The 13,671-nt window shown below is 36.4% G+C and overlaps 1 protein-coding gene across 2 annotated transcripts in view; it reads left to right on the plus strand.

The window, feature by feature from the left end:
* ankrd28b (ankyrin repeat domain 28b) overlaps positions 1 to 13,671 on the plus strand; it is a 167,833-nt gene that overhangs the window by 126,654 nt on the left and 27,508 nt on the right. For both annotated transcript variants that reach the window (XM_028818209.2, XM_028818208.2), the window contains exons 11-16: positions 958 to 1,040; positions 2,360 to 2,423; positions 4,454 to 4,522; positions 5,969 to 6,109; positions 7,175 to 7,286; positions 12,354 to 12,380. In XM_028818209.2, coding sequence (XP_028674042.1) covers positions 958 to 1,040; positions 2,360 to 2,423; positions 4,454 to 4,522; positions 5,969 to 6,109; positions 7,175 to 7,286; positions 12,354 to 12,380 — 496 coding nt within the window. The remainder of the gene's footprint in view (positions 1 to 957; positions 1,041 to 2,359; positions 2,424 to 4,453; positions 4,523 to 5,968; positions 6,110 to 7,174; positions 7,287 to 12,353; positions 12,381 to 13,671) is intronic.

Raw genomic sequence — 13,671 nt, forward strand, 5'->3', positions numbered from 1 at the left:
TCAGATGTGAAATTTTATTCTTATACTGCTATACAGTTTAATTAAAGGACATATTTCACACTTTAATTGGTTAGTAAGATATTTTGTTTCTATTTTGTTACTCATGTTGCTTTTTATTTTTCTTGGAGCCTTTACATAGGAAATTAACTACATTTCATATTTAAAAAACTTTTATTTTGATGTAGAAGTGTGAGATTTAAACAAATCTCTTGGCTTCAGCTTTATTGACTTGAGGAAGAGAGTAAGTTGTTTCCTTTTAGTTTAATAAGTTGGTAAGAATAGTTGCTTGTTACCGAGTTTTTGCTCTCCACTCATGAAGAGCGCTATACAAAATTTCTCTAACAGGATGTCGAGCTGCGAGGTCTTAGAAAGTAGGTCAAGAGCTTTGTCTTTTGTCTCATTAGAGAATAATATGGCATTTTATTACAGAGCTGTTTCAGCAAATGGTTGTTTTTAGAAAAGTGTTTTTGTTCATTTGAAATTTAGAATATTATCTAAATGGCTGTGATAAAATTAAATCTTTTTTAAAAGGTTGCGTTTTACCCATCTAGCATGCATATAATTCAGAAAACTTTATATATTATTAAATAATTTTATGAAGGTATTTATTCTCTTGTTGCCAATTGATCTATAAGCATCTGCCAGTTTACTACACCATCATAAGGCTAATTTCTCCATATGGTTTTTTACTTTTTATACTTGGAAAACTGTATTGTGTAGCTTTGTTTTTGAAAAACCAGATCACTGCTATAGACTGGTACACGCTTGCTACAGCTTTTTCTTTTTCTCTATATACAGTAACTCAATGTGTCACAAGGGTTAAATAGCTACTCATTGATCCTAGAGCAACAAGATTTGAATTAATGATGATATTAATTTAAATGGCATTTCATTCTTTTCTACTGTAAACAACACTCATTTTGTAATTTTCTGATTATTAGTGTTTTCCTTTTGCAGAAGAGGTATTCACGGAATGTTTCCACTACATCTAGCAGCACTTAGTGGTTTTTCTGATTGCTGTAGAAAACTATTGTCATCTGGTAAGCACATGCATTGTTGCTATAATTCTACTACTGCAGAAATCTCAAAAGTCTGAAGATGTGCAAGTTGTTTATTATATGCATAAATTGGTTATTTCTCGGGGCGGCACGGTGGCGCAGTAGTTAGCGCTGCTGCCTCGCAGTTGGGGGATCTGGGTTCGCTTCCCGGGTCCTCCCTGCTTGGAGTTTGCATGTTCTCCCCGTGTCTGCGTGGGTTTCCTCCGGGCGCTCCGGTTTCCTCCCACAATCCAAAGACATGCAGGTTAGGTGGATTGGCGATTCTAAATTGGCCCTAGTGTGTGCTTAGTGTGTGGGTGTGTTTGTGTGTGTGTCCTGCGGTGGGTTGGCACCCTGCCCGGGATTTGTTCCTGCCTTGTGCCCTGTGTTGGCTGGGATTGGCTCCAGCAGACCCCCATGACCCTGTGTTCGTATTCAGCGGGTTGGATAATGGATGGATGGTTATTTCTCCTTGCTAATTTTAAATATATTATTTTTATCATTTTTTATCCTGTACAGAATTAAATAAATGCTTTTCGTTTTCTGTAGCCTCTTAATTGCAAATTTAATATGGTTAGGAATATTCAACAATGAACGCTTCATTCACACACACAAAAACAAAAATAATCCGCAACCATCAAGTATTGCTAAGTGGTTATTTCATCTGCTAGACAGAAAGTCATCAACCTAGCCAAAGATTATAGACATTAGCACAGCTCTGCTGAATATGCTTAAACTTTCCATTTCATGGTCAAATACTGAACCTTGGTTTTGAAGTCAGTATGGTTTTTACACTATGATTAGCAAGAAGCATTAAAAATAAGTCTTTGGGTTTTGCTGTAGCAAACTGCTAATGATAATATGATATTGCACAGGAAATGATTGTAGTTGATCCTATTGAAGGATGATGCATTCATTATCCTTTGTCTATGTTAGAAACCTGGCATCAACATTTTGATCCTTTAATAGTACTTTAAATAGTAAGATTGTAAAAGTGATTGCAATAATGCACTCAACTAGTGATAAAGGCATTAAAAGTATTTATCAGTAGAGGGAAGGAAATGTTGGATTGTAGTAATAATTTATACATGTGATTCTGAAAATTCTTCAGTTCTAGCATACCTAAATTAAAGATTGGTAACCGTACACGATACAGCATTTGTGAAGGAGCTACACTTGAAAAAGTAGCTTTCTATGTTGAGGTAGAAATGCTGCAAGAAACAATTCAGTTTTTATTTGTATTCAGCTCTATGAAGGACTTGGTGCTCTATATGTAAATGCATAAAAATGAAATTGAATCATTTTTTTTTTTTACTCTTCAGGCTTTGACATTGATACACCAGATGATCTTGGAAGAACTTGTTTACATGCAGCTGCAGCTGGAGGGTATGGAGAAGCATAATCAACTCTTATATATTTATCATTTCATATTTATGGTATTGTCTTATTACCCAACTTCTTAAATCATACAAGCCTTTCAGAAAAACCTTGGATGACAAGTGTCTTCTTATAAAGTTTCAAATTTAGCTTTTCTTTAATTCTGTGTTTTGAAATTGGTTGATAAAAATGTGCCTAATTTGTAAAGTGTTTTGATCGATATGTACTTGTATTAAAAAACAAAACTTATAATTACAGCTTAAGGTAGTCCTAATGTAAATGTTTACTGAAGTTAAATTTACTGGACTATGATAAATTTATATACTTTATAAAACTTACTTTCCTCCTTTGACAAGGCATATATGTTAACTTGTATACTCATTTAAACAATTTAGCAGAAGTTTCCCTATGCTTGAAGACTTCTGTTTCCTAATAATTGACCTAAAATGTTTATTGAGGCTCTTACTGGCTTTTCTACAATTTTCTGACTTGTGTCTGTGAACGACTCCCTCTCCAAGATCTTAGGGAAATTCTTTTGACATCTTATTGCTTTAGATGCAATGACGTAATAGAATGCTCTCGCACAGACAGGTATATTTAACCCTGAAGTTAAAGATTTGTTCATTTTAAATGTTTAAGTGCCCATGAGTAATTTCCCATTAACACAACATTCAAATTCTATTGGTTGAATTTTTTTTAACTGATAGTAAATGGTAAAGTGTTGAGTGCCTTCCATAGATGGAATTTATTTTGTGTTTGTTTATTTTATTGTGAACTTGAGCATGGCACATCAAGATGTGAAGTATGTTTTGTTAACCATACAAGAATAAAATCTAATTTAAATGTTCTTGGAATCTGTATATAGAACATAGTCCTGCAAGAGTCATTGAAGCATCCTCTCATATGTATTTTCATAAAAAGTAGATGAAATACTCCAAAATGCAGATCTTTTTTGTGCTTAGAAATAATGATTCACATATTTATAATGCAGGCATGTAATTTTTACAACTCCATTTTGTAATCATGCTCTCATTGGCTTTTACTAAATGTTGGTACTGGTTTTTATACACACCATAACTCTCTCCCAAAAAACACACACCTTAGCCATTTCATTGCAACCACGTTTGGTGGTGGAGCATCTGAATTCAGAAACTTAAAAGATGATCAGAATGCCTAAATTATCTCCCAACAAGTCCCTTATTACAACACGTAAGTGAGACTGTTAACTGTTTAAAAGTAGACACAGAACAAGTGATATCAGAAATCTCCTTGCCCCTCATAATGCATGTTGCTAGAGGTCTAGATGAATTTGGGAGCCATACAGTCTTGTCTTTGTTATTTGCAAAAGCAGTTTAATAAACTCTGAAAATCTATTTTTGTAGTAAATGTAGATATATCATAAACAGACATCTTACATGGGTGCCAAATGAGATAAAAACTTCCAAATTATTAGGGCAGTTCAAAGTTAATGTACCACAGTCCCATTATATTAGTTGATGAGAAGCATATACATGTATTATCCTCATTCTAGTATTTGTCTCTAGAACTTGGATGTACAATATCTATCTATCTATCTACAACTAAAACAATTCTCTAGAAACAATAGATTTATTTCCATCTCTTACATATGCAATTATTCACCACTCTGAAATGAGTTATTAAATGCTTAAAACATGTCACTTGCATCTTCATGGGTTATTTTTTTGGGGGTAGTGTGAGCATGGGTATGTTGTTGAGTAGACCCTGCATTTGAATGATGTCCCATCCAGGGCTGATTCCTATTGTTGACCCTGTGCTATTTAAGTAGACTCCAGCCTAACAAACTTGAAATAGATTTAAATAGTTTTGGTAGTGAATACAGTAGATGGATGTGCCATTTTCTCACTAATTCAAGGTTAATCTTATTCTAACTGGCATTAATTATTTCTCTCATTGTGATCTTTGCTTTTTAATGTGCATTCAGTAGAATATGTTGTCGTTTTAAAATAAATGATGATGTTGTATGATTCACATTTTTGAAGTATTTTTTTTTTCTTTAGGAATTTGGAATGTCTGAATCTTTTGCTTAACAGTGGTGCAGACTTCAATAAAAAAGATAAGTTTGGAAGGTAGGTTTCAGTTCAATATATTTTTAGTATCTCTTAATTTATTCCTGTTAAATTATATTACATTTGACAGTTTTGCTTCTTCTTGGTTTTCACAGTTTTAATACACATAAATGGCCAATTAAACTCTCAATAAAATATCTGGTCTGTATATAGAAATGAAGCTGATTTTTAACAGTTTTACAGTTGTTGAGTATTGCAACAATGTTTTTTTTTTTTTTTGTTTTTTTTTAAGGTTTTCTTTCATTTAGCATTTCATTAGATGGAAATTAGTACATTTTTCATTTAGCCGTTTATTCCACCATGGTCAGTAGATTCTGTAGAAGATAATAATTATACCTGGAAGTGTCAGAGTTCATGTGATGAAAGCTTGTCAAAAAGTACAGTATGTGTATTTAAATCCCATAATAAAATATTTACTAGAAATGGAGAGTATTCAGATTCACTGTAAAATAAAGTATTAGGAGATCATGTTTTAAAGTAGAATTTTGTCTTTTTTTTAACAGTAAGTATAAGCTGTATAAATATGAATATTATTTTCGGCTCCAAAAAGTTTACTCCCATATCTTTTAACTGAAAAGAACAGAGATTCCTGCCAGAGATCTTAAAATTGTGACAGTGTTTATATAAAAAAAAAAAAAAAAAAAAAAAAAAGAATAAACAGAAGTTTCAGTGAGGGTACGATACATTTACCCAGAGTTTGCGTGGCTTAAATTATATGAAGTTTTGTGTCTCCGTATGTTAGTGTTAGCTTAATCCATATCTTTATTTGTGCCCCTTATTCTTATTGCTACAAAAGTTTCATTTTTATTTGATATTTACCTCTGTTTCCACTCCAGCAGCAATGGCGGAGTGGTGGCTTGGAGGCTAGGGATCTGCACTGGCAATCGGAAGGTTACCGGTTTGAATCCCATAAATTTAAATAGGGACTCTGCTGTGTTGGGCTCTTGAGCAAGGCCCTTAACCTGCAATTGCTGAGCGCTTTGAGTAGTGAGAAAAGCGCTATATAAATGCAAAGAGTTACTGTTGATCTTCTTATCCATAAATTGTAAATTGTAGCAACTTTAATCAATATAGTCTTGACTGGAATCCATTCATATTCCATGTCCCTGACCTTTTATGAGATGTAAGAGCCATTCTGAAAGTAAGAACTGAATTCTTCCTAAACTGAGATGATTGCCAAGTATTTATTAGGTGTTCCCAGGATGGCCTTATTACCCAGGTTGTTCTGTCTAGTCACCAGATAAATATTCTACCCAGAATGACTGGGCTAGGATTCACACAATATAATAAATGTAGGAATTATAAATAGCTGTTCATTTAGAACTTAATAGTCTCCCATTTAATGTAACATTAAAAAAAAATAAAGTTTATGAAATACAATGTGTAGACTGACTTATCAAACATCTAAAGTTAAGGATAAACAAGGTAATACTATTATTCTTTTAGGTCCCCTTTACATTATGCTGCTGCTAACTGCAACTACCAGTGCCTGTTTGCTCTTGTGGGATCAGGAGCAAGTGTGAATGATCTTGACGAGCGTGGCTGCACACCACTGCATTATGCAGCAGCTTCCGACACGGATGGAAAGTAAGTTGGTCATGCATGTATTGTTGTATTTTTATTTAATTTACAAGTAGAGTCTGAATTTGTCATTATATTGTTTGTAATGATTTTGTCATGCATTGAATTGCTATTTGTTATCAGTGGATTTGGAGTAGCTTATTTGTAGACCAATCCATTTCAAAACAATACATGGACATTATAGAAAAAGGTTTGCCCTTTCATCAGTGGTTTCTTCTAGTTGCTTATGTCTTTCTATCCAATTTCCATGCCAGCATCAACTTAAGTCAGTGTCACATTGCTTTTTGCTGTGCGGTATGTCAGACTTGTTGATGGCAGTCACTGATCTCATCACTGCACCAAGTCAGATTATACAACTAAAAATCACAGCCCATGTCACATTTTCTGCCATGTACCAATCTTTCAGTAAAGTCGTGCTTACTCTTTTTTTCTGACAGACAATAGTGTTCTGCCTGACAAAAACTGCACTGTATGAAAGGGGTTCAGCTGTAGTCTTGTCCCTTTCATTCTATTTTTTCCATTCTGTTTTAGACCATAAAACACAAAACATCAGACAGCTGAGCTTCTCTTCTCTCTGTGAGCTTCAAAATATGCCTGTTCCTTATTTCTCGTTGCTATGTTCTATGCATTGTACTTCTGGCTGAATGCTCATTCATTCTCAATTCTGGCACACAAAGAGCCCATCCTTCTGACCAATTAGAAAATCAAGCCTGTTTCATTTTAACCTAGCAAGTCGCAGACAAGTTGGTCTCAGTTGTTGGGTACGTCATATTAGACGATTAACTTCAGGGGAGTATGATGCCAACTGCCTCTGACTGGCTGAAATTATGTAAATGAATGCCTCAGCTGAAAATTGCTGGCAAAGTCGCCTTATGTGGCATAGCCTTTTGTCAGTGTTTGTCATGAAATTAGCCTTCTTTTCTCATTAAGAGATAACTTGCAAAAATTGTAAGCTTTAACAATCACTCTGTTTGTCACAGGTATAAAGACTCATACATTTCTTTGTGATAGTAGTTTTATATAGTGTTAAAGCTAGCAGGAATATTTAAATGGACATACTTTGCTTTTCAGGTGCCTCGAGTATCTGCTTCGGAATGATGCTAACCCTGGAATTCGAGATAAGCAGGGATATAATGCTGTTCATTATGCAGCAGCTTATGGTCACCGTTTGTGTCTGGAGCTGGTGAGTGTGTTTACAATATGTGTAGTTGATTTTTGAAATGTTTTATTTTTAATTTCTTTTATCATTTGGAAACAAAAATGTTGCTCTTAGATGTGCATCATTAACTAACCCTCAGAATAAAGAAAAGGGATGAGGACAAAATGCAGTGTTTAACAGTTCTCATGATGAAATGAGAACCGCTTTAATGTATTTCTAGGCATTTAATCTGACTAATTTTAGTAACTTTTTACTATCTTGGACTAAAACTTCTATCAGTAGCACTGACATCTTTGACAGGAGATTTAAATTATAAGCACATCCTTAACCATTTTTGATGAATTATTTTTCTGTATCTTCCTTTCATGGTCTTGTTCCTACTCCTCCTTCCTCATTTTGTCACTTCTGCTACCAGAGCATGGAAAAAAAGAAACCAGCCATGACAATTATAACATTTAGATTTGAAATCATTTGACATAAACTTCTTGAAGTTACTCACAGCATGCAGATCAATATATTAAGTAGTCATACTGGAACCAGATCACTTACAGGTGAGAAATGTAACAGTAGTGCATTATATAAACTTCCTAGGAGACACAAGGAGATACATAGGTAATTGTCATGGTGCATTTAGCTGTTAATCCAACTGATAGAGGAATACCTTGCTTACTCTACTACATGAATGGACTTTAAAGTAAAACATGCTTACAGAAATTTTACCAGGGATACGTGATGCATAAACTGTCTGTGTGCAATATGTATAAATGCCAAAGCATACAGTACCACTATCTGTTCAAGATAGGAAGATGCCTCTTAACTCCTGCTGTACTGTGCAAAGCAAGAGAAGAACAGGCAATATTAATTCTAATAGCACTATAATGACCAAATCTGTACTTGTATCAGTGATTTGCAGGAGTGGTAACAGCATGAGAACATTAAGCACTGTTCACGCAAGAACAAAGCAAAATCACTGCACCACAGCTTTGCTTATCTTGAACATTGTGCTATAGTTAAGGAACCAGAAAAATTGGTAAGGTTTAGATGATGCTGCAGTGGAGAGAATGTTCCTCTCAAAGATACTACTGTATGAGATAGAATGTATTTAAAAGTAGAAGCTTATCAAAGCCAAGTATATGCAAAGGTGGCATGGGTGTGTGTATGTATGTACATATATATAAATATGTAGATGTACTACAGGAAAGTCATGTCACAGTGCTCACTATCCTTGGTGCCTTGAAAACTAATACTATAGCCATTTTTTAGCCTGATCCTGAAAAAAAAAATCATAAAAGCAGGTTCCACTAGAATATATGATTTACAAGTTCTAAAAGTACATCCTCCCACAATATGCACAAATCCTAAGGGACAGATTGTGTGCACACGTCATGCACTAAAAGAAGTAACCACTCATGAACTGTAAGATGGACACTGCTGAACTTTATCGACAGGTAATAAACGAGTACAGCTGCCCAATCAGTCGTATCATGAAAGCTCTTGACATTCATATCTGAAACTACTGCTTACCCTTAAAAACTGAGTGCAAAAAGTATGAATATGACTGAATTGTCATGGAAGAAGACAGTACATCTACTCTGGACAGTGGTTTTTTACATAACTGTTGGCACATTGCAGGGACATAATCTTCCCTCCAGACACTTGTAAGCAATACTATAATGTTCTGTGCAGCTCATACAAGGTTCATTAACACTAGAATTATCAGAGTCTACGAAAAAACTCGTAGATCCGGCCCACCTTAAAACCATTTGCACCTGTCCGCCAGCGTCCTTTGTCCTCTAAATGCGCAGATAAAAACAAGCTGCAAGCAGCCGGCTATTCCATTCCCCCACTGACTTAGAACGTGCACGAGCATCTCCCAGCTCATGCCTTGATTGATTATCTGGGAGTGAAGTGGAGTTTTAGAGTGGAAATAATAGATCGCTATTTGGAACACACGCATTTCATGTGTGTTCCGTTTTTACGGTAATCTTTGTAAACACATTGTTAAAACAGAAACTTTTTCATATGTTAGTAATAAATGTTACAGAATGTAGGCATAAACTGTAGAATGTGTGAAGCTGCATGAAGTCCAAATATCAAATAAACACTTTCACAAAAGGTTCAAGAACAATACAACAGCTTCCGTGGCGTAGCAGTAAGATTTGCTGTCTCGGAGCGTAGCAGGCTTACTGTCCATCAGAGACCTGAGTTCGATTCCCTGTTGAAGAGAAAGTGTTCTTTTTTTTTTTTTTTTTTTTCTTTTTAACCTCAAATGGTCATAAAATTTATAAATTGGTATGTACTGTCAGTTAATGAGATCGTTATATTTTCATGTGGGATGCTCCTTTTAAAATATTTTTACAAATGAGACTGCAATTAACATGAACAAGTGTCCTTATAACTGTTATTTTTAACATCCATAACACACAGACAGACAGAGCACTGCGTAATGGAGAGACAGACAGACAGGCAGAGAAGTCACTAGATATATAAACAAACAGGGAAGACACATGTACTGAAAGAAAAAAAAGATCAACATGTGCATTGATCTTGCTGCACTGAATAAGTTCATGCACTCTAACATTCTCCCCCGCCCCCGCCAACCGATCTGACTCTAAGTAACAGCGCAAGTACAGACGCAAACCAAGTGTATGTGTGCACTGTATAATATTAACAAAAAGAGCAGCTTACTACTGAATACAGCAAATATAGGAGTGAGTGAGTTTCTTAGAGTGGTGGGGGGGGTGGGAATGTTAGAGCGCATGAGCTTATTCAGTGCTGCAGGATCAACGCTCATGTTGATCTTTTTTTTCTTTCAGTAATAGCGCCAACATAAATCCACACCCGATCTGACGCTGTTCGTTTTCAAATAATATTACATTAGTGAGATGATGTTTTTACATATGTTGTCTCTTTCTTTCAGGTGTGTAATAGGAACCACAGCATAGAGAGAAGCGTGTACATTGTAAAAGGTACACACGTTGTAAATGTAGGAAAGACGATCCTTGCGTGTCTGTGAACAGTTAACATTTGAATCTGATGACTGCATATAGCGCTGAAGTTACTGCTCTGTACTATTCTATCCTCTGCATGTCCTGGAGTACAAAAGAAACAGCATACAGCAACATGTGGGGACTGGCAAGATCGGGGAAAAAAAACATGCAGTCACTGATTACAAACCGCATGATGTTATGCGAATGAATATGAATAATATGAATAATGTTAGGGGCGGCACGGTGGCGTAGTGGGTAGCGCTGCTGCCTCGCAGTTGGGAGATCTGGGGACCTGGGTTCACTTCCCGGGTCCTCCCTGCATGGAGTTTGCATGTTCTCCCCGTGTCTGCGTGGGTTTCCTCCGGGCGCTCCGGTTTCCTCCCACAGTCCAAACACATGCAGGTTAGGTGGATTGGCGATTCTAAATTGGCCCTAGTGTGGGCTTGGTGTGTGTGTGTGTTTGTGTGTGTCCTGCGGTGGGTTGGCACCCTGCCCAGGATTGGTTCCCTGCCTTGTGCCCTGTGTTGGCTGGGATTGGCTCCAGCAGACCCCCGTGACCCTGTGTTCGGATTCAGCGGGTTGGAAAATGGATGGATGGATGAATAATGTTGCATCCGTGCCACAAAGTTTTTCCGAAATGTACTATACAGGTCATAAAACGAATAATTCCAAATATCATATATACCTACGTTTGTGTTTTTTTTTTTTTTTTGACATCATACACCATAAGGTGCACACTAAATCAGCATGAGCAGGAACACTCAATAAAACTGAATAAAAAAAAAAATCAAGTGACGGTGAGATACGAAGAAGGCAGATTCGCCAGCGTTTGTGTGTCAGCTTTTATCCCTCCAGATGAGAGAATATCCAGTTCCATTGTCTCAAAACACCACTCACATCTCCAGTTATTCCGATTCAAATGAAAAATAACAGCGTCAGATCCCGGGGGGGGGGGGGCGGAAGTATGTATCATGATTGTGATTTAGAGAGAATAAAAGTTAAAAAAAAACGGTAACTTTTACAAGTCCTATAAATGCACACCGTGTGTTACAGATGCAAACCAAATGTATGTGTGTACTGTATAATATTAACAAAAAGAGCAGCTCACTACTGAAAACAGCAAATATAGGAGAGAGCAGGGATCGAACCGGGGACTCTTGATCACAAGTCAGCAAATCTTACCGCTATGCCAGTGAAGCTGTTGTCTATTCCTTGAATCTTTTGTGAAAGTATTTACTTCATCTTTGGACTTCAGGCTTCATACATTATATAGTTTATGCCTACATTTTGTCATTTACTACTAGAATATGAAAAAAGTTTCTGTTTTAAAAATGTGTTTACACAGATTACTGTAGAAATAGAACACACATGAAATGCATGTGTTCCAAATAGCTATCTATTATTTCCACTCTAAAACTCCAGCACTTTAGTCACTCCTAGATAATCAAACAAGGCATGAGCTGGGAAAACTTAGTGAACGTTCTGCGGCAGTGGGGTATGGAATAGCCGGCTGCTTGCTGTTTGTCTTAATCGGCACATTTAGAAGACAAAAGAGAGGTGAGAACGGTTTTAAGGTGGGCCGGATCTACGAGTTTTTTCGTAGACTCTGGTAATTCTAGTGTAAAAAGTAAAAAAAAAAAAAAAAAAAAAAAACACATTTCCCTATCTGAAAAGTTTTTTTTTTTTTTCTGTGAAGATATCCATTCATTCTTTACTGCTTCAAGCTGAGCTTCTATAAGAGGAAATCATAAAATGAGTGAGGCATGTACACGAGGGACTAAATCATAAAAGGAAGATGCATGAATGTGCCACATGAGAAAAGTCAACGGGCGTGCTAGTATAGCAAATATCCTGACAGTAACTGATTCAAGGTGTTTTTCAAGCTGGAAAAAAATTAACTGTTTAGAATTTACTTTACGCATTAAATACAGCTTAGAAAGATTATATTCATGCAAAAGCCCATATAAATGTTAATAAAATTTCTTAAAGAATTTGAGAGTTTATAACGAACATTGTAATTTGCAGAATTCAGTGTTTATAACATTAAAGAAATGTTTGTTTTCTGTTTTATTAATGCCTAAAATGTATTTGTTTTTTTCAGATTGCAAGTGAAACACCTTTAGATGTGGTGAGTGTACATGTCTTGAAGCTTTTACTGCATAGTACTGTACATCATTTGATTCTTTTTAAACTTCCACAGTATTTGACAGTGATATTCATTTGCTTTGCCTGTGATTAAAAATGCATCTCCTTTCACTGACTAAGAAGTTAATTGTAACATTCAACCAAAAAAAGGCTTCAGTTATACATTAAACATGTCATTTTCAGTTGCAGCTAATTGTTTTCTTTTTAACTGCCTTTATTTTTCATTTTTACTTTAATAAAACATACTATATTGTCTATATGAGAATCTTTGTGATCCTTAAATAAAATAATTTTATGGAGGAACTACAGTGCATCTGGAAAGTATTCACAGCACATCACTTTTTCCACATTTTGTTATGTTACAGCCTTATTCCAAAATGGATTAAATTCATTTTTTTCCTCAGAATTCTACACACAACACCCCATAATGACAACGTGAAAAAAGTTTACTTGAGATTTTTGCTAATTTATTAAAAATAAAAAAATTGAGAAAGCACATGTACATAAGTATTCACAGCCTTTGCCATGAAGCTCAAAATTGAGCTCGGGTGCATCCTGTTTCCCCTGATCATCCTTGAGATGTTTCTGCAGCTTAATTGGAGTCCACCTTTGGTAAATTCAGTTGATTGGACATGATTTGGAAAGGCACACACCTGTCTATATAAGGTCCCACACTTGACAGTTCATGTCAGAACACAAACCAAGCATGAAGTCAAAGGAATTGTCTGTAGATCTCTGAGACAGGATGGTGTCGAGGCACAAATCTGGGGAAGGTTACAGAAAAATTTCTGCTGCTTTGAAGGTCCCAATGAGCACAGTGGCCTCCATCATCTGTAAGTGGAAGAAGTTCGAAACCACCAGGACTCTTCCTAGAGCTGGCCGGCCATCTAAACTGAGCGATCAGGGGAGGAGGGCCTTAGTCAGGGAGGTGACCAAGAACCCGATGGTCACTCTGTCAGAGCTCCAGAGGCCCTCTGTGGAGAGAGGAGAACCTTCCAGAAGGACAACCATCTCTGTAGCAATCCACCAATCAGGCCTGTATGGTAGAGTGGCCAGACGGAAGCCACTCCTTAGTAAAAGGCACATGGCAGCCCGCCTGGAGTTTGCCGAAAGGCACCTGAAGGACTCTCAGATATAGAGAAAGAAAATTCTTTCTGATGAGGCAAAGATTGAACTCTTTGGTGTGAATGCCAGGCGTCACGTTTGGAGGAAACTAGGCACCGCTCATCACCAGGCCAATACCATCCCTACAGTGAAGCATGGTGGTGGCAGCA

Source organism: Erpetoichthys calabaricus, chromosome 13 (genome assembly GCF_900747795.2).
Source record: "Erpetoichthys calabaricus chromosome 13, fErpCal1.3, whole genome shotgun sequence".
Taxonomy (NCBI): Eukaryota; Metazoa; Chordata; class Cladistia; order Polypteriformes; family Polypteridae; genus Erpetoichthys; species Erpetoichthys calabaricus.